The sequence below is a fragment of the Arachis duranensis genome, chromosome 8 (assembly GCF_000817695.3).
Source record: "Arachis duranensis cultivar V14167 chromosome 8, aradu.V14167.gnm2.J7QH, whole genome shotgun sequence".
NCBI lineage: Eukaryota > Viridiplantae > Streptophyta > Magnoliopsida > Fabales > Fabaceae > Arachis > Arachis duranensis.
In genome coordinates this window covers 27,375,904-27,397,444 of record NC_029779.3, presented here as the reverse complement: position 1 = coordinate 27,397,444, position 21,541 = coordinate 27,375,904, and the positions used below count along the sequence as shown (strand labels likewise).

At 33.7% G+C, this 21,541-nt stretch overlaps 1 protein-coding gene and 1 long non-coding RNA gene across 10 annotated transcripts in view; one reads left to right on the top strand and one right to left on the bottom strand.

The window, feature by feature from the left end:
* The window catches only part of LOC127741054 (uncharacterized), a 13,682-nt gene extending 4,233 nt beyond the window's left edge, over positions 1–9,449 (bottom strand). Inside the window, exons 1-4 of one of the 7 annotated variants that reach the window (XR_008001907.1) lie at positions 9,114–9,449; positions 8,778–9,007; positions 8,425–8,568; positions 886–1,144 (exon numbers count right to left, since the gene is read on the bottom strand). Coding sequence is in view for 1 of the 7 variants with exons in the window: in XM_052252395.1 (XP_052108355.1) it covers positions 4,178–4,618 (441 nt within the window). In the remaining 6 variants the exon portion in view is untranslated. The other 6 variants (XR_008001908.1, XR_008001904.1, XR_008001905.1 and 3 more) reach the window with 6 other exon arrangements.
* A 2,304-nt stretch (positions 9,450–11,753) lies between these two features.
* The window catches only part of LOC107461737 (uncharacterized), a 28,177-nt gene continuing 18,389 nt past the window's right edge, over positions 11,754–21,541 (top strand). For 2 of the 3 annotated variants that reach the window (XR_008002170.1, XR_008002171.1), the window contains exons 1-10: positions 11,754–12,217; positions 12,923–13,018; positions 14,094–14,202; positions 15,678–15,903; positions 16,045–16,147; positions 17,158–17,232; positions 17,905–18,031; positions 19,062–19,120; positions 19,222–19,306; positions 21,061–21,130. This is a non-coding gene — a long non-coding RNA (uncharacterized LOC107461737). The remainder of the gene's footprint in view (positions 12,218–12,922; positions 13,019–14,093; positions 14,203–15,677; positions 15,904–16,044; positions 16,148–17,157; positions 17,233–17,904; positions 18,032–19,061; positions 19,121–19,221; positions 19,307–21,060; positions 21,131–21,541) is intronic. The other variant, XR_008002172.1, reaches the window with a different exon arrangement.

Below are 21,541 nucleotides of genomic sequence, written 5' to 3'. Positions count from 1 at the left end.
TGACATATTTTTTTATATAAATAATTTTAGAAAAAAATCTAATATTTAATCTATTATCTTTTTGGTTTCAGTCTGATTTAAATAATTTTTATTTTTTTGGAAAGAAATTTTTTTAAGAAATTTAATAGTATTTAACAAGAAATACTGAATAAATTATACAAAAATCAATTAAAATACAACACAAAAATATCTTTAACAAAATATGAAATAAACATCTGGAAAAACTACCAAAAGTACCCATGAAGTTTACGAATGCTGACAAAAGTACCCATAAACTAAGGAATTAACGTTGTACCCATGAAAGATTGATTCTGTATGACAAAAGTATCCAAATCCTAAATTTTTGTTGATTTTTTAATAAAATTTCTAAACTACCCTACACTCAATCTCAACTCACTTTTTTAACCTTTCATAACCCAGTCTACACCAACCCTTGCTATAGAGTCCGAAACTACTCCCACAACAAACCAGACCGAAATCAATGGTAGTGGTGGTGGTGGAGGATCGGACCTCAGCCGATTCACTCATAAGTTTACAATCCATACCCAAACCAAATATATCAAACACCAAAAAATACTCAACATATAAAAATTTTCAAATTCATTCATCCAATTTCAATTCACTTTAGCAAACCTAGAAGTAGAAACAGCCATCAACCATAAAAAACCAACAAATCCATTCATCAAATTTAAAATTTATTTCAGCAAAAATCAAAAGTAGAAATAGCCATAAACCTGATCTTCTGTAAATCAATCTCAGCCTTCATAAAAAATAGAAGCAGATTTAAAAAAAATAGAACAATATCATTTTAATAGTAACTAAATCAATTTTTGAAAAGAAGAAAAATGAAATAAAAAACGTTAAAAAAAAAAGAAATACCTTTTCTTTGCTTGTAACATCATTAGTGGCAGAACCTCCATCCACAGCGCCACCTCCCTTTCTTCTTTGATTTCTCTTTACCGAACCCTCTTCCTGCATGCAAGAGCACCACGACCTCTCTCTCTTCTCAGGCGTGCGACGATGGTATTCTCCTCTGTTGGGTCAGGCGCGCCACGATGACGTTCTCCTCGGTTGCAACAGGTGCTCCATGACGATATTCTCCTCAGGTTAGGTCACAGACGCACGATGAAGGTGTTGTAGTCACCTTAAGAGTGAAAGGGAAAAGGCTCTGTGAGGATTTTTGAGAAAGGGATAAGTGAGGAGAAAGGAAGATGTGAGAAGAGAGAGAGAGTGACGGTAGAATGGGATAAGAGTGGGGTAGTTTGGAAATTTTATTAAAAAATCAATAAAAATTTAGGATTTGGATACTTTTGTCATATGAAATTCATCTTTCATGGGTATAGCGTTAATTTTCTTAGTTTATAGGTACTTTTGTCAGCGTTCATAAACTTCATGGGTACTTTTGGTAGTTTTTCCTAAACATTTTTATTTATTTGAGTGTTCTCCACAAAGAATAAAGAATAAGGCTGTACACCCTCGTATATGATATACCATAATTGTTTCTCTTTTTGAAGCGTCGGGCCTACATGAAATGAAACTATATCTATATCCCCCTTTTATGAAAACTCTATGAATGGGTTGGGTTGGGCCTGGGAGTGACCTGTGTTTTGTTTCTGAAATCATCCAAAATCATATCTTAATCTCTCTCCAATTCACGTCCAAACAAAAAAAAAAATCTCTCTCCAATTATCCACCAGCCTCGCAGGCGAATCTGTGAGTTACTCAAGCTAGGCCACAAGGTCATCATAATCACCATTCTCTATATTTCAATCAATCATTTCCTCTTTTTTATATTGGCTAATGTGAGTAGATCATAAATAGAAAACTTGTTAGTTTTTCTTGCTTGACCTATAGTTTCTTGTATGTTCTGTTGCTCTGTATCTAAGTTATATTGCTTTTGAGAAAAAAAGCATAATGCTGCTTTGCAAAGCTGTAGTGGAATGTTAAATATGTGGAATACCTACTGAACCGGTACATTTCTGATGATAATTGGAATTGTGGCGTTTTTGAAGAAATAACTTTATATATCCTAAGCATGTGCCCTTGGAGCTTGGAGGAGATGAGAGAAAATTGAAATCTTGGGAGCTATACCACATCTTCTCAAACAGGTTCAACTTCTTTATATTTTCCCCTTTTTAAGCTTTGCAGTGATGATAATATAATTGTAACTGCCAGTGATGCCACCATGTTGTCTAATTTTGGGATTCAAGCAATTTTCGAATCTTGAGTTATCTTCATTTTGAGAATGTTCAGATCATTTACAATCCATACCATTGTCGATCATTAATAACGTTTGCATCATTTTAGTTCCTTAACTGATGCTTTTTGTATAGCCATATTAGCGGCTGCTAGTTGAGGAAGGCGCAACAGATTTTCCTTTCCTTATGTGTGAGAATAAATGTTCTTTAAATAGTTTAGTTTTTCTTAAAAAAATATGTTTCTTTCCAATTCCACAATTTCGGTATGCTGTCTTATAGGGATTGATATGGATTCACTTCTTTGCATGATCGTTTTGGCAGAACCTGAACCTGATCCTGTTGAAAGGGAAATACCAATGCTGCCAAAAATTGATCCACAAGTCATACACAACTGGGTTATTGTTGTTTGAGGGATATATTTCCTTGTTCCATTGGTAAAACTAGTTTCATTTTATATGCTTGAGCATAAAATTATTCCATATGCTTGTAACATAATTATGTATCATTAGGTTTTCATTCAATAGCTGTACTACTATGTTTATTCTTGCTATGATTATTATTTATGGATTTTCCTCTTTTATTCAAAGATTGATGCCAATTTAACATCAAATCATAATGAATGAAGGAGCCAGTTGTAGTATAGAACTGATAGTCTGTGTTCTTTCAGATACCTTTGTTGTGGAGCATGGGCAGTTGAGCTTAATTTGGAACTATCACCATAGATATACTTGCCATTTTAAGCTTATTTATGTTGTTAGCATTAAGTAGGTGACAGGTTTAACTCTTCCACATATCTCCAATGAAGAGATGTTGCAGGAAACCAAATGAAATGTGTATCGTGATACCGGAGCTTTTGTTGCTGTCTATTCTGCAATGGGAATATGAAGAGGATACTTCATCTTTCAGTTGGCTTCATTGCATTTGCACCAGAAATCAGAGGCATTGTAGAGAGCCATGCAAGAAGCTTTGTTAGTGACTTAGTGTCAATGTGTTCAGCATTTACTTTGCTGGATTTAGTACTCAAACATGTTCATTGACATCACGGTTTATTTATTTATTTTCTGTGAGGTACTTAGAGTTTTGAGGTTCTCTCTTCCATGTAATGAAAAATTAAATTTGAGATAGCTCTATTGACTCATGAAACTCATATATAAGGTGCGTGATTTGCAACAGAAATAACAACATGCAGAAGAAATCATTCTCGGCTTAGAAAATTACCCAGTTGGTAGAATTACATTACAGGTTGTTTTTAATGGTTGGTGTTGGTGCTTTCTTCAATAATGGACTGTGCCAGAGGCTGAGCCTTCCTCCTACATTTCAGGCACTTATGCATCTGAAGAGTATCAGAACATTCTAAACAATTATATTATATTATGTTATTAATTTATTATTCACTATTTGAAACTGTTATTCTCTCTCTGAAATAATTGCTGCTTATCACTACACTTGACCCTTATTATTTTAACAAGGGTACATTCAGGAATTAAAACAACCATCAATTAATGACTTTATTTCTAAGCAGAGTTAGTTAGAAAAATTCAAAAGTTGATCAGGCAAACCACCGTATTAATTATAAGTTTAAAACTTTAAATAATGTTTATGAAAACTGACATAAAAGAAAAATGATATTTGTATTATTTTTTATAACTTTTTTAATAAAGTATTATTTTTCTTAAAATTTGGGATAAATATTGATATTGTTTTTAATGTTTTTTTTATTACTTATATCTCAAATATTTGAAGGATGACTTAATGTTATTCTAACGTTAAATTTCTAATTTTCTATAATATTCCTGAAACACAAATATAATAAAAGAAAAAAAAATAGGGATAACATTGACATTTACCCTTAATCATTATTTAATCATAAATTAAAAGTGATGAAAATTAAACAAGTGTCTGAGAGGTAAAAAATGATTCCTCTAGAAAGAAAAGGGGGAATCAGGATGGACTTATAAATAAGGACTCTAAAACACAAGTTAATCTGCATCCATCAGAAGAACTTTCAGAGAAACACAAAAGAGAGGAGAGAAAACAATGACTTCAATGAAGAATGAGAATGAGAGCAGTGTTCCATATTCTTCTTCTCCTTTGTCTGCCCAAAACCAAAGACCCATGGAAATTGCACCCATGGCAGCAGCCAACAACAACGCAATCAGCACCGCCATGTCCAGCAGACGCAGGAAGGACCGCCACATCAAGGTGGAAGGCCGAGACCGCCGTGTCCGCCTGTCCATCGCATGCGCCGCCTTTGTCTTCCAACTCACTCGCGAGCTCAACAACAAGAGCGACGGCGAGACTATTGAGTGGCTCCTCCGCCAAGCAGAGCCCTCCATTATCGCCGCCACCGGCCACGGTGTTCCACCCATCATCGGTAACCCCCCAGCCCCAGCGGCACCAGGAGATAACCCCATTCCCATTTCTCATTCAGTTCCGGTTTCTGCTTCTGCCTCTGCCTCTGCTTCTACTGCAGTTGCACCACCACCAAGCGAGGAAAACGAGTTTGTCGATGAGGGTGCAATAGATGAGCCATGTTTTTCAACCTTGGATGATTTTGATTTGCTTGGCAACCCTATCGACTGGGATTTCAATTTGATGTAATAATGTGGGTGTAGTTGTATGAATCAATCTAAGTCAGTATGTAGTAATGTTAGTGGCTGGTGACTGGGTCTCGTTTTCGTTTTCTTAGTTTCAAAAAAGTTAACGCAAGGTTTAACATGTGTAGCAGAAAATAAGCAAAATATGGAAGAAACTGAAGAAAGTATTAATGAATTTAATTCTTTTTTCTCTCATTTGTCTGCATGCATGTTCAGACCAGAGTCAACCACAGTGCTTGACATGATTATTAAAAACGTGTATACTAAAATTAGTTATTAATATAAAATACATGTTAAAATATAAATATACATTGAAAATAAATTAAATCATATATGTATTTACACATAAATATATTAGTAGCTGATTTTAGTATACAAATAATATTTTTTTATTAAAATACGAAGAGTGTTAAAAAGCCAGCAAATTTTGTGATTTGTAGTTATCAATTAATCATTATTGATATTTTTAATGATATGAGATTTTATCCAATAGTATGAGATTATTCACTTTTCTCTTATTGATTAAATGTTGATCAAATTTTAAAAAAAAAGTACTGGCCTCTAAAACTTTACAATACTAACTATCAAAAATTTAATTAATAATAAATTAACAAATATTTTTAAATTATATTTCATACTAATTAATAAATGTTTAAATTTTATTTTTTAAAAATATAAAATTAATAATTATTAATTACAGTTATTTAAAATTAGTTAGTTACAAATTATTTATCTATATTTTTTATTAAAATTTATTCTGAGAAATTAATTAAATTGTTCAGTGGTATTTATCATGAGAAATACGATAGTTATTAAAATTTATTATTTTTTGTTATTATTTAATGTCTTTTAATATTTTTTATTCATTATTATATTCTTATATAAATTTTATTGAAAGTAATACTAATTTAATAATATTTTTTTTAATTTCTGCTTAAGTTCAGGGAAATGGTTACATACATATTGACTTTGACTGTACTAATAAGGAGAAAAAATCTTTTGGTTTCTTATGCGAAATTAAAAATCAACCTCGTCAAGTTGAGAGGAAGTTAAGGACATGCGGTTTTGTGGACTAGGTTTTGGTGGATTCGAAGGGTACTGCAGGTGAGCTTGCTCTAACATGGAAGGAGGGGGTGGAGACTGAAGTTATTCTGTCTAGTCGATTCTTTATTGCTGCCAAAATTAAAGACCCAGTTAACAATGAAGTTTGGGGAGTGGTAGGGGTGCATTTAAGTACGTCGGACCAGTCACGGGCTTCTCAATTCGGGGAATTATCATTTTTTTCAGCAACTGCAGAATCATTTTCTTGTCCTCGGAGATTTTAATGCTATCACCAATCTCCAAGAGAAGGATGGCGGGGGAGTCATATCTAATGCTTCTATGGTTGCTTTTTTTGGATTTATTAATGAAAATGGCTTGATAGACTTGGGTATGGATGGGAGACCATTTACTTGGTCCAATAAAAGAAGAGGTCAAGAGTTAATCCAAGAACGTTTAGATCGATTCATGGCTGATGATGTGTGGTTCAATTCCTATCTGGCAGCAGTAGTTACTAGATTGTCTGAGAATGGATCTGATCATTCCCCATTATTGTTAGACTCAAATCCTCCACTGGAAAAATCTAAAAGAAGGTTCAAGTTCCAGGAACATTGGTGTGGTTTGGAAGGAGTTCGGAAGCTAATAGCAGAAATTTGGAGTGCTGAAGTTACAGGTTCATCAATGTTTAGACTGGCTGAAAAATTGAAGCTCTGTCGGCACCGGTTGGTTCAATGGCAGCAGGAGAATCGTACTAACTCTGCGAAGCACATTCAAGAACTGACTGATAGTATTGAGGAGTTGCGAGGCTTAGGAGTACAAGGAGGGGATCAACTAGATGAACTTGAACGAATGTTAGAGGCTGCCCACATCCGAGAGGAAAGTTTTTGGAAGGATAAATCATGAATTAAATGGTTACACCTTGGTGATAGGAACACAAAATTCTTTCATCGAAATTTCCAAGCTCGGAACCGAAGAAACAAACTTTGGAGACTAGTTGGAAATGACAGTGCAATTGCCACATCTCATAGAGCCATAGCAGCAGTGGCAGAAAGATATTTTCAGGAGATCTTCACATCAGATAACCCTACTGATCCTAGTCACGCTTTTGAAGAGTTTGAGGCTAAAGTTACATCAGCTATGAACCGTAAACTAATCTGGCCAGTTTCAATGGAAGAAGTTAAACGATCAACTTTTAGCGTGCACCCCCAAAGTGCTCCAGGTGAGGATGGTTTTACTGCAAAGTTCTTTCATTTCTATTGGGATATAGTTGGTGGAGATGTTTTTTGTGCGGTGAAGAGTTTCTTTATGGGTGGTCGGATACTGAGGAGTTTTAACCACACCCAAATCTGTCTCATTCCAAAAATCCCAGATGCTAGGGATATGACACAGGTGAGGCCTATCAGCTTGTCCTCAGTGTTCTATAAAATTATTTCGAAGGTATTAGTTCACAGATTGCAAGGAATTATGAACTCTCTCATTAGTCCTAACCAAAGTGCCTTCTTGAAGGGTAGGCTCATCTCTGACAACATTTTGGTTGCTCATGAATGCATGCACTATCTAAAGAATAAGAAGATGGGTTTAGAAAATGAAATGGCAGTTAAGCTGGACATGAGCAAAGTCTATGATAGAGTTGAATGGCAATTTTTGTGGTTTATTCTGGAGAAACTTGGGTTTGATTCTCGACGGATTGGATGGATTCAAGAAGTCATCACAATTGTTTCTTACTCGGTTATTGTGGAAGGACAACCTTTTAGTTTTTTTAAACCAAATAGGGGCATCCGACAGGGTGATCTCCTATCCCCATATCTTTTTCTTTTCTGTGCAGAAGGACTTTCCTTCTTGTTACACAAGGCTGAGCAAAACAGTGTTATCCATGGAATTCAGATTAACAGAAGATCTCCTAGGGTGAACCACCTACTATTTGCAGACGACTCAATTCTCTTTAGCAAGGCTACTACTAACAATTGCCAGCATATTCTTGATTTGCTAGATGATTATGAGGGGTTTAGCAGGCAGAAAATAAATCTGACTAAATCAGCGGTGTTTTTTAGTAATAATACCTCTTCCTCATTGCGGCAAGCTTTGGCAGCCACACTTCACACTCGCAATATAGGAGGCGCAGGATAAATATTTAGGACTACCTTCTGTAGTCCAAAGATCTAAAAAGGCCACCTTTAAAATGATTAAAGATAAAGTTAGAAAGAGGGTGGAAGGGTGGAAGCGAAAATTGCTCTCAGTTGGGCGTAGACACGTTCTTATCAAAGCAGTTGGGGAAGCCATCCCAATCTATAGCCTCTCCTGTTTCCTACTACCAGATAGTCTTCTAACCGAAATCCATGGAATCTTATCTCAGTTCTGGTGGGGACAGAAAGGAGGGGAGAGAAGAATGTCTTGGGTAAGTTGGGAAAGTATGACGCGACCCAAGAAGGAGGGGGATATGGATTTTAAGGATTTGCGAGCCCAAAATTTGGCACTTTTGGAAAAACAGTGTTGGAGAATAGCTACCAGACCAAACTCTCTACTCACTAAGATGCTAAAAGAAAAGTACTACAGATACCAGTCTATTATGGAGGCAGGAGTAGGAGCAGTACCTTCGTGGGGTTGGAGAAGCATCCTAGAGGGTCGTAAAGTTCTTAAGAAAGGCTTGCTCTGGAAGGTAGGGTCCGGGGGAAGTATCCGTGTTTATGTAGATCCATGGCTGCCATCTCCTCATCCCCATTGTGCTCCTATGCAGTCTGCAACAACAAGGCAAAGTGTGACCTAGGTAAAAGAACTCCTAACTGAGAACAAGGAATGGAACAATCAATTAATACAGTGTTTGTTTTCTCCATAAATTGCTCAAAGTATTCTTTCAGTTAATATTGAAAACCGAGAGGACCGAATATCCTGGGTTTCTCACAAGTCTGGTAATTATGAAGTAGCATCAGCGTATCGAGTGGCTTACCATTTTCACCACCCACCAATTGAGTTCTGTCCATCTATATCTCAATGTAGTGATATTTGGAAAGATTTGTGGAAAATGAGATTACTCCCGAAGATCAAATTCTTCCTCTGACGTGCCCTCCATGGAAGACTTCCTGTCCTGTTGAACCTCTAGCGACGAATCCCATGAATATCTGTGATTTTCCCCCGGTGTCAGTTAGGAGAGGAATCGACTATGCACTGCTTATTCACCTGCAATAAGGCAAAAGAAGTATGGCTCAAAAGTCCATTTGCAGGTGTGACGATAGGAGAAGAGGAAGAGGAACTCTATCAGTGTTGGAGGAGAAAGAAAACTTACCTATCAGGAACTGGAAGTGATCAACAAAACTTGCTCTTGGTTGGAATTGTGTGCTGGAATATTTGGAGAGCTCGGAACTGCTTGGTCTTTGAACATGAAGAAATTTCACCGGAAGTGACAGATTGAAATTTTTGAAGAATGTTGATGGAAGCGGTGACTATTTCTCCAATTCCCTTCTAGTGAAACGTTAGGGATTAAAGCCCCTTTTAGATCTTCTGTCCTTTTAATATTTCATTTCTAATTCTTTCTTTTATTATGTTTGCTTTATAACTCCGCACGGGAGTTGATTGGGAATTCTCCGTTCTCTCTTTTTTGTCCTACATGGACCTCCTGTATTCCTTGGATTATGACATGAATACCACCTGACTTTGGAAAAAAAAAAAAGGAGAAAAAACCTTTTACACTCATGGTTAAGATTATTATCTACTTATAACATTTGCATGTAATAAATGAAATCATTTAGTAACAAAATTTCAACTAATATTCAACTAATTTTGTCATTTTTTTTAATATTTTTACTAACGAAAAAAATAGTATTTTTTTTATTAAAAGTATATTAATCTCCTAGTTAGATCCCTAATTTAAACGAGCTATAAATAATATATAATTTTGTAACTTATTTATAATGAAACAAATTTTAAAATTAGGACTGGAAATGAACCGAGTTGAGTCGAGTTAAACCAAACTCAAGTTCGACTCACAAAAATTGAGCTCGACTCACCGTTCGACTTATTAACAATCGAGCCTATTTCTTAAGTTCCAGCTCGGCTCACTGAAAGCTCACGAACTGACTCGAATTTACGAGTTGGCTCAAATAATAGGAATATAATCTATAATTCTATATCAATAAATTATAGTTTATATATTTTAAAAGATCAATTCTATACAGATAGTCGAGTCAATTCACAAGCTAATGAACTGAGCTTATCCAAGTTCAAGTTCGACTCATTTAATTTATGAGCTCAATTTCAGGTTCAAACTTGGTTCACCAGCTCATGAGTTTAGCTTATCGAGCTATTAACGAGTCGAGTTCGAGTTGGCTCATGAGCTGGGTCATGAGATGGCTTGACTCAGTTCCAACCCTACCCGTTATACATACAATGCAAGCATTTTTGACATACAAGTTCATACAAGTTAACCTTAACCTAATAGAACCCACTTACATAAGGCGCGCATAAAATCACGTCGTTCCACCTCTAACGTTTGTATCCCGCATTCCTCCTCCTCCTCTTCCTTCTTCTTCTCCTTTTTCTTTGAGCTTCTCCTCCTTTTTCTTTGCGTGTTTCATTCTCATCGTCGTTCTTTTTATTATTGTTGTTGTTGCTGCATTTTTTTTCTCCTCCTCTTTCTATTGATTTATAACATTATGTATTTTTTTCTTCTTTGTTTGATTTTTTTCTCCTAAGAAAAATTATAATAATATGAAATAAGAAGACGAAGAAGAAGTAGTTACAGAAGATGAGGAGGAGGAAGAAGAAGAGTTTTGAATTATGCAGAACTTATCAGAATAAAAATACACCGAAATATTTTCAAAATACACCACAAGTATACCAAAATACACCGAAACGAAAATGGAACAGATTAATCATAATAACAATTCAGATTCAAAAACTCCTACATGAAAATTTTGCTACAAATACACAAAAATGTTTTCTTTAATGCATCTTTTCTTTTTTTTCTTTCCTTATTTCTTTCTTTTTTTTAATTGAATAAAAGTGGGTTCATTCTTTTTCGAGTAATTTTACAACATTATGTGTTTTTTTGTTATTCTTTGTTTGATTTTTTTGTTTTTATTCTTGTTAAGAAATTAAAATAAGAAGAAACTTTAGAAGGTAAAACAAGAAGAAAAAGATGAATAACAAAATAGAAGAAGATGATAAAATCAAGTTTTGAAATCAGTTTTGAATGGTTATCTCATTGTTAAAGATAATGAATGATTCAAATTTGGATTGTCAATTGAACGAGAGCAAAGTGGATTATTGTTTTGAATCCAATCAAGTGGTTGATACGTAGTTCAATTCTAGTTAATGTTTTTGTTAGTAGTTTATAATTTTGTAGGTGAATAATGTTGTTTTTGCTTGTGAAAATTGTTGTTCATCGTTGATGGTTTTTGAATATAATGTAGGAGTTTTGCACAAAAGAAAATATTTTTGTATATTTGCAGCAAATTTTGATGTAAAACTAAGCTATTTATGTATATTATTTAAAAATTTTTGATGTATGTGTACTGATAAGTTCTGCATAATTCAAAACTCTCACTACAAGAAAAATACCCATTCAGCCACACTTTTTTTAAGCTACATTTGAAAAGCGTAGGCTACGCTTTTCTCTGTGTTGCCTTTTTATAAGAGAAAAGGATACACAAATGTGGCATCATTTAAAAAGTGTAGCCTTAGGTATTATAGAAATCACTTATAAAGCGTAGCCGTAGGTTAATATCTATAGATTCACTTTTCATATCAAAGGAGACGCTTTTAAAGGGTAGCCTATGTTTTAAGTTTTGGGTGCACTTAAAAAGTGATGCCTAATGTATCCAAAGTAAAATTCTTACCACTTGGTAACTTTTTTTCCTCTTTTACACGAAAGGAAACCTATACTTAGTGAAAATTTTTTCAATTCCCTCCTAGGTCATCACTCCCCTCCAAAGCCCATTCATCCTTGCAATACTGACCACCACCATCGCCACTGAAAACCCTCTCACCACACTCACCATCGCCACTGACCACCACCATCGCCACTGACCACCCTCTCACTGCAACATCGCGAAGAAACCCTCTCACCACACTCACCATCGCCACTGACCACCACCATCGCCACTGACCACCCTCTCACTGCACCATCCCGAAGAAACCCGTACTCATCACCACTCACTACAAGAAAGTCACTCCTGTTCGTCCTCACCATCGTCATCTCTGCGCTTCTCACCTTCGCCAACCCTGTCGCGCACAACCCTCACCGTCGCCACCACTCACTCATCTTCATCACTCACGACTCACCACGCCGTCAGTCATCGTCATTGTTGCTTCTCTTTGCTGCGCGCTCACATTAGGAAGACTCTGCCTCAACTGAAAGCCTCTCATCAGTCTCTCACCATCGTCAAGAAGGTATGTATTCACCTTCATTTGGTTTCTAAAATTTGAGAGGGTAGGATTCCGATTTTAGGGTTACAATTTGGGGGTTTGGTACAAAATCCTGTGAACTCGTGAATTGATGAACATGCATGCTAATGTTGCGGTGCAGTAGAACTAGTGAATTTGGGGGTTTCAGTCTGTTAGTGTTGCACTGCAGGGTTTACTGTGACTTGTGGCTAAAATTTTATGGTTTGTCTGCTCCTGAAGGTCCTTTTACGAAGATTTGCTTCTGTATGATTTTTGGTGCACGCAAAATAATTGGAGCTGTTAACATTTATTGTCTAAGTTGAAGTTGCTAAAACAAAGATTGAACTGGATGTGCAGAGTGTCCATAGCAGAAGCTGTGTTATTATATTTTTTGCTTTTATGCACAAACTATTCTTCTGTTAAAATTGTCTTGCCTACTAGTAAATTATGAAAACCAAGTAGGAAGATTGTTTGAGATGATTACTCTTTTTATATAAAAAACAAAAATATTTTAAAGGATTCTGAAATAAGTATTCTCATAAAATCTTCTAAAGAAACAAATTCTTGTAAAGAGACAGGGTATGGACTTCCATTTTTAACAAATAAAATAAACATTGAACTGTGAAACGCTAAATCAACAGAAATCAAACTTTCCAATGCAGAAGATTATTGTTTTCATTGTTTTATCTTTGGAATTTTTGTTACTTGCAGGTTTTGACAGAGAGTATTGATCGTGTCTTAGAGTTTGTTAAATGAAGTAAGGCAATCAACCCCACTATTGCATTGGAGACAGCTACAGCCTTGCAGGTATGTGTGTTTTGTCTCTTTCTTCTAATCATAATAGAAATTTGATTTAAAAGAAGACTAGAACATTGTGTTTGTTCCTGATTTTGTGTATATTTGTTTTGTCTTTCAATTACACTTAGTAAAAATGAAGTCTTATATCAGTTAAAACAGAGATCCCTTCTGGTATATTACCAAAAATTTTATTACAGGAAAGATCTAATTATTTCAGATGAATCATTTCAAATATTATTACAAGAAAGATCCATTCAAAACTGTTGTAAGATAGGTTTGAGACATTATTATGTTGGTTACTCCACAGTTCACTAATTGAAAGCATAGCATGGGCTTCTTGGTCTAAGGCTTCTTGTAAATTATAACTAAATGTTAAATTTCTTTAAACTATGGCTAATTACCTTAGTTGAAAAGTACCTCTTCCAGGTAATAGAAACAGTAAAGGTTCTTGGTTTTTGGTTTCCTGATTCTGATCTTGTGATAATAGAGTGTGAATTAGAAGTTGTATGAGGAATAGAAGGTAAGCAGATCTCAATACACTAATAGTTATCTGAGTTTGAGCCTAGTCAAGTGCTGTTAACTTATTCAATCTTATGCTAACTTTCTTCCCTGACTGAAAATATAGGAACTTAAGTCTATAGATGCTGTTTCCTTTGTGGCAATACTTTGTCCTTTTCTTTTACCATGTCAATCATTAGCTATAGTTTCTCAGGCTTGTGTTTACTAGGTTAATCCCTGTATCGATAAATAACTTATTATCCTAGATTAAGTTTATTTAATTTTACATTTTTGATATATATGCATGCACACTGAACATCTTGTGGTTAATATATGTATGTACAGATGTATATTAATTGCTCCCTCAATAGTATACTTAACCCCTAGCTCTCTAGGTCATGTGATTGAGAATATGGGACCAGAAATCTGCTCCTCTGTAAATAACAGAGGGAATGATTTAAAATGGTTTTTGGAAATTAGAAATTTACTCAAATAAATAAATGCATGTTGTGGGCTGTTGGTGAGAGATAGAATATAAATTGTGTGTAGGAATTTACTCAAATGATCTTTTCTGATTTAAATGCAGTTACCATCCAATTTCCATTGTGTTTTCTCAAGCAAAGGGAGTTGCTGTGTAGGATTCAGAGGGAAACAAATATCTTGATTTCTTATCTGCTTATTCTGCTGTTAATCAGGTAACATGCTTGTAGATCTCAAATTTTATTTTTCTTATAGATGCGAATGATTGAACTTAGCCGATAAGAACATACATGTACATGGTATATATGCGAATGATTGAACCTTAATTTTGTGTTCAATTTAATTAAATATTATATGTTGGAGACCAACAGCGACCAAGCATATAACCACGTTGGAGGGGCTGTTTTATGATATGTTTGTCAAAGTACCACGGAGTTGCTTTGGTCTTATATTTAATCAAGCTTTAAAAAAAAAAACTAAAAAGGCGTAACATAAAATTTAAGAAATGATAGATGAAACTTTGATGACTTCATGGTATAGTATAATATATATTCTGGACCCAAAGATGCTACATATCAACAAAAAATGTGGCTCCATTTCATCACAAGTATATGAAGTAATAAAGTTTGCAACTCAAATTTGACTTTTATTCAAGCTGTTTTTTCTACTTAATTTTTCTTGCTTCTGGTCTTTAAATAATGCTTAAGATGGATTAGGATCAACTTGGGCAAGTTGAATTATTATTGTTACTAACAAAACTGCATGTCTCATGCATGTGGATCCTTGCTTCTTATTCTGGCCAGGTCTTCCCCATATTTGACTCTCTTTCTACCTAGCTACCTAAGCTCTCTTACTACGAATTATGGCATACATGCAAGCAATTTCATATATTAATTATTATTGGAAATAATGAATAATAAGGAGTTAGAGACGTGGAAGCCAGTGATCCTCTAACTACGAATATTAATTTATACTTAGGACTTAGCTGCCCCATACTCTCTCATTTAATTTATACTATTCCTTTTCATCATCAATTCTAATTAATTACCAACTCCTTCTAACCTTAATTAGGTTCCAATTGCTGTTTCTACTGTTAGGTAGTAAGGATAATACTCTCTCACAATAATACTCTCTCATTTAATTTATCTATTCCTTGTTTCATAGTTTTTTACTTGCATTTACATTAATTGCTATGGCTGAAAATGTTTGTTGGCTTTATTAACAGTGAAGTTGTATTGCTATTTTTAAATCAACATGTTATAAATGTTATTTTTTAGTTAATTAAAAAACATAACAAAAATGTTGCTTTAATAAATTAAATAGACAACATTTATTATATTCATATATTACATTTTATAAAAGTTGCTTTAAAATTTTTAATAAACATCAACTTATAAATGTTGTCTAAAATAAATTAATATTTTTTTTAAAATTATAAGCTTCTCTCCAGATATTTTAACAAAATATTTTTTTCACTTTAACTAAAAAGAAGAAAAACAAAACCCCTTTTGCTCCACGGGCCTTCAATTCATCATCTTCTTCTCCTTTTACTGAAAGAAAGTCTGAGACAAAACCCCAACCCTAACAAGCACAAAATCATCTTCATCTTCCTCTCTTCGATGATGGCAATAGAGGAGACATTGACGTGTGCCCTTCTTTGCTAATTCATCCTCATCTTCATCTTCTTCAGACATTGACGTGCTACTAAATCATCTTCTTCTTCGTCTTCTTCTCTTCGAGGATGGCAATGGAGGTCTTGACACGCGTTTGAGCTTTGATTCTCTCTGCTTGTAGTTCGAGATTCAATCTTCTCTGCTCGCAATCGAGATTCAATCCAATTTGTTCGCGTTTGATCTTCGATTGTCTCTGCTAGCAGTTCGAGCTTCCATCATTTCTACTCGCTTGTTCATCACCGGGTACCTATGATTCTGCATATTCCTTTTTCTTTTTCATTTTGAATCCTAATTTTAATAATGTTGATGTTGCTATTATAGGGTTTTTGGTAATAATGTTGCTGTTTCGAGCTTGCCGTTTATATTTGTGTATTTTGTAACCAGATCTATAAAGTCTTTAGGTTTTGCTTGCCGTTCATCTATGATCTCTTCCAATTTGCCAGCGTTCTTCTGCTAGGGTTCATCACCGCTGATCATTGTTTTACAGGTACTCATGATTTTATCTCTGTTTTTCTTTTCTATTTTTGTGTTTTGAATCCTAATTTTTGGTTATATGAAATTTGTTGCTGTATGTGTGCATTAGTGTTGAAGCAACTCTACTGTCACTGTGTGCGTTTAATGGAATTGCATGTGTATTTTAAATCTTCTGGTTGAACTTAAACTTGTTTTTACATACATAGCTTTGTGCAGTACCATTTTATTTTGGTTTTTTATTATTGTGGGAGTTCTTGTTTCTGGACCCAAGGAAATGAAGCAGGAGGTAGCGGCTATTTGCTCATTTAATTTGGCTGAAAATCTGCACTTTGAGTCCTTTAGCTTTTAACTGGTGATTTTACTTGTATTGCTAGAAAATGTAAAATGCTTAGCTATTAGCCAGAGTTGATCTTAGTTAGCTTATTTTGAGTTAGGATTTTGTTATTTTTTGATAGTGTAAATTGATTATGTAACAAATGTTAGATCCTAGTTCCTAGCTACCACCAATGACAATGCGTCTAAATTCTAATAGTCTCCTTTGCTTCTAGAAAATAAAATCTGTCATAAGGAACACAATAAAAAAAAGAAGATAAAAAGGTTTTTTAGTTCCATATCTTTTTTTAGAATATTAACATACAAACAGTTTAATATTTTATAAATCTAAATCATTTCATAAATGGTTACATCAAACTCAAATTTATATAACACCAGATGCAGATTGACATGGACTAAATTTGTGCATTGCTAAGGCTTCCACAGCTTTTAAGCACTGATATTTCAAGTTTCCAGACCCAGAAAAATGAGATCACTTCAGTTCTTGGCCAAACTCATATTTGTATACTTCATCTTCTTTAAAAACTGAATAAAATTGGAAAAGAAGAAGTGAAAATATTATTAGCTTTCAAAGTTATCTTTCCGACAAATTTAAATATAGGATTGATGCAATGCTGTTTCAATTCAAGCAGTGTTCTGTTAATACAAGATTATTAACAAACACTAAAAAGTGTGTGTGTGTGAAAACAGGAAAGTGAGTAGAAGCTGCTTGTGTCTATCAGCATAAGGCTTTGCTTTGTTGACTTGTGTGAAAAAGACAAAAAGGTGAATTGGTTATTACTGGAAATGATAATCGATATAGTATTTTACTGTTTTCATGTGTGTTTTTGAGTAAATGAATGTGTTAATCAATAACTATATGAGACTGATTATAATTTGTAGTTAGCGTTAAGGAAAATAAAACATTCTATGCAGATACTTCAATTTTTTGCACTTTGGTTATATTATTTATGAAATTTGTTATAAACATGAATCATATTTGATTATAATAACTTGTAAAGTTTGATTATAGATTTGAACACAAGACTACTACTTTCTTATACAAGTGACTTGATTTACGGCTGATTTTTGGATCATATGGTTGTAATATTATAAATATAATAATCTTAAGATATATTTTCCCCCTATTACTACTATTAAAAGTTGTGTTATTGATGAGTGGTGAGACACAGCATGCAATGAAACTAAAGAGAGAGCGTGCACCCATCGAATGCCACATTTTACTAATTATTATTTTAATATACAAAAGCCAACACTTTACAACACCAACAACGAAATTGGGAATACTCCAAATCTTGAGTGTTGTTTTGCTGTTTGTAGTTATTATTGATTGATTGAAACATCTGATATTATTTATTTGATAATTGCATCACATACAAGTATATATACAACACATGGAAAAGAACAAGCTAATAAGGTAAGTGTTTTCATGTGCAGAGTGATGGCTGGGACCAAAATATTGCCTACTCAATAATTGAAAGAAGCTAAGCATTGAACACGGGTTGCTTAACACGGGCTGCCTACTCAATATATGAAACTTGTTGCTGTGTGTATTAGTGTTGAGGTAACTCTACTGTCACTGTGTGGGTTTAATGGAACTGCATGTGTATTTTAAATCTTCTAGTTAAACTTAAACTTATTTTTACATACATAGCTTTGTGCAGTACCATTCTATTTTGGTTCTTTTATTATGATTTTGAATTTTAGCTTATTTTCATTCTATGTACTCTGTAGAAATTGGGAAACAGGGTAAGTAGTGCTGATATTTTGAGATTAGCAATTGGGAAACAGGGAAAGTATTATATGCGAAACTAATTATTGTTTTTGGGTCAAGTGTGTGCATGTGGGTGTGGAGTTTGAGCATAGTTTTGTTTGTATATTTGGAGCTTCGAGTGAAGAGCAGAGAGCTACCAGCTTGCTTCTTCTCATACTGCTCCGTAGATCAAATGGCCTCTTTTTATACAACGGAATGGAATCACTTCCATCTTTTATGTAACTTTTGTATCTGGCTTAAATTCATGCAACATTGCAACATGAACCTGATTTGCCATTTGCTTTTAGGATTCAATTTTTTTTTCTTACCATGCCCTCTGTAATTTTAGATGCAGCTGTGCTTTACCCTGCTCTCTGGGAATAATTTGAATTTTTCTTTTGCATGTTGACTGTGCTTGCTACCAAGTTGTAATTTGATGCCATAAATATGGACAAATCATTATGCTTATGTCATATGCAGTGTCTTGTTATGTTTTTTTTATAGTGAAATTATCAAAGGATCCTAGAAACGACAGTCCTAGTTTTTATATATGTAATACAAGTTTCAAGCAAGATAGATACATTGAGACAGCATCTTTAAAGAAAGCAAGTTCTTTATTTGTTGTAACTCCTAACCCAAAGGACTTGGCATGATATTTAGAAATGAGATTTCTAGTAATATGAATTTACTGATATTTTATATAGGGTCTGGCAAAATGGATGTGTTGTTGTGCATCAGTTATTGAACTTGTTTAAATATTCTTGACTAAGCACTGTTGGGGTCATATTTGGTATAGCGTTATCACCACTGCTACTTTAATTTTTGGCATTTGTGTTTTAAGGTTGGTGATCCTGCACAGCTTCCAGCAGCTGTAATTTCAGATGTTGCTAAGAATCATGGGTAAACAATTCTTTTGATGATAAGCATATCTTCTAACTAAATAAAACTATTCTTCTACTTAATACCCTACTTTTGTGCTATTTTCTGTTTCATGCTTTAAGATATGGCACAAGCTTATTTGAAAGATTGATGCAAGCTGGCTATCCAGTTAAAATGTTGAAGACCCAATACCGAATGCATCCTGAGGTTGGTTCATATTTTACTGGGAAAGTTAGTTTGTTATTTATTTCTGTTCATACTATGGTCATGCTTCAGATTTGGGATTCCTTTATTCCCTAGGCAGCCTCAGATTGAATTGCATAACACAACCAATAATAGTAACTTATCTTAATTAGTATCTTAATTATTCATTCTCTGGTTTTGTATCTTAATTCCTTTCCGGTGACCATGATTTTGTTGAGTCAAAATCAGGCCGGATGGTTAGTTGTATCCATTCTTGGAACTGCTAAGACCAATACTTGCATCATCACATGCTTTGTTTCCTTTTAATAGTAATTTAATTAGAAATTTAATTTATTACTTTCCTGGAAACTGCTAATCTGCCTCCTCATCATCACTTTCATCACCCATCACCATCATCATCGCATGAGACCCCCATCTAATTGAACTCCAACTCCATTCATATCATTTTTATATATTTCTAGAATACAATACCCCAACACTAGTGTGAATGCTATAAGCTCTTACTTTTCTTTTCTTTTCATTTTGACTAAATTAAACTAAATAGAAATCTCTAGTCTACTAATTTTGGTCCTTTAATTTACCATGAAATTTATTTGCTACTTTCTTTTTAAGTTCCTTGGACATATTCAGCCCCCCAGTACTGTCTTTTGTCTTCCTTAAACCTGGCGTCACGAAGAAGCTAATTTTGTTAAGAAAGATAAATCAAAACCGAACACGTATACGTATATGCACCTACGAAATTATTTTGATTTTGTTGTGAAATAATATTTTTTTTAGAATAGAATTCGAATTTTTTATGACAGGTCTCTATTTATTACTCCATAACAGCAACAGCAATGCAGATTTGCTAAAAGCCTGTGATGTTTATTTAGTTGATGATCTGATATATCTGTTTTGATGAGATAATTTAATGTAGATTATTTTGTATGGTTACTATGTGTGCGCACACATAATGCCCTTACTTAGTCCCCACACTAACCCTATAGACAAATGTCCTCACTTAGCTGCTTTGTCGGCCTGTAGAGGGAATTTCATTCAACACAATTATTTGATGGATCATAACTTCCCAATATATATCTCATTTAATATATATATATAATATAATGCTTAGCAAATCGCAAAATATAAACTGAATTAGTACTATTCGTATGTTGGTGGAGTTTTCTTGAATTTGGCCACGATAACTATTACTTGATGCAGTAGAGTGAGTTACTACAAGCCAGCTACATTACATGAGATATTAGAGGCATGTGTGATAAACTTTCCCGAAAAGGGAAAATATGTATGATTTAAGTAATTTAGTGTTGAGGTAACTCTACTGTCACTGTGTGGGTTTAATAGAACTGCATGTGTCTAAAGTATGTAATAAATTTAATTTATTACAAAATCTAAAACTACTACATAATATATTTACAAAATCTAAAAATAACCCCTGTTAAAAGCAAGAATGGAACTTAAATTTAGGATGTGTCTAAAGTATGAAAACTGATTGTTTAGATTGCTAAAATTTGGCATAATATATATATTAGCTGGAAATTAAAAGATGCATGGTTATGTCATATATAAACGCAGTATCCTGTTCTTTTTCTTTATGATTAATTGCTAATATTAATAGTGCTTTTGTTTATATAAAACCTGCACTCTCTTGTGTATATAAAAGCTGCACTAAGTGCAGAATCAGATTGATTCTATGCAAGTCACAATTCATTTTTACTCATACTCTTTCTCATCTCCTCTGGTCTCTCTTTCTTAATCAGATTGATTCCTTCACTCATACTTGAGTATACGCAGCTGAACACTAAGTGCAAATTATTGCGGCATGACCTCGTAAGTCTATCTTATACTTATTTGCTTTTATATGTTTATGTTATTCTTTTGCACTTTTTTATGTAATAAAATACTGATTGTTTAATTAAAAAATTAAAATATAAAAGCATTTTTATTTTAAAATATATCTTTTCAAAAGTAATTATTAATATTTCTTTTAGAATAATAAAAGAATTATGATTAGTTTGTATTTGGTTAACTTTTTAGAATAATAAAAGAATTATTAATATTTCTTTTAAAATATAAAAGCATTTTTTTAATATTTCTTTTTATATATTTTATATTGAGCAACCGTGTATATATAGCAAGTTTCAGATTCCATTTTGATAAAAGAAAATTGTTTTTAGCTGGTGTTTAAGACCATAATCATTTTTAGTTTAATAGTAATATCACTATGAACAATTAGGTTTT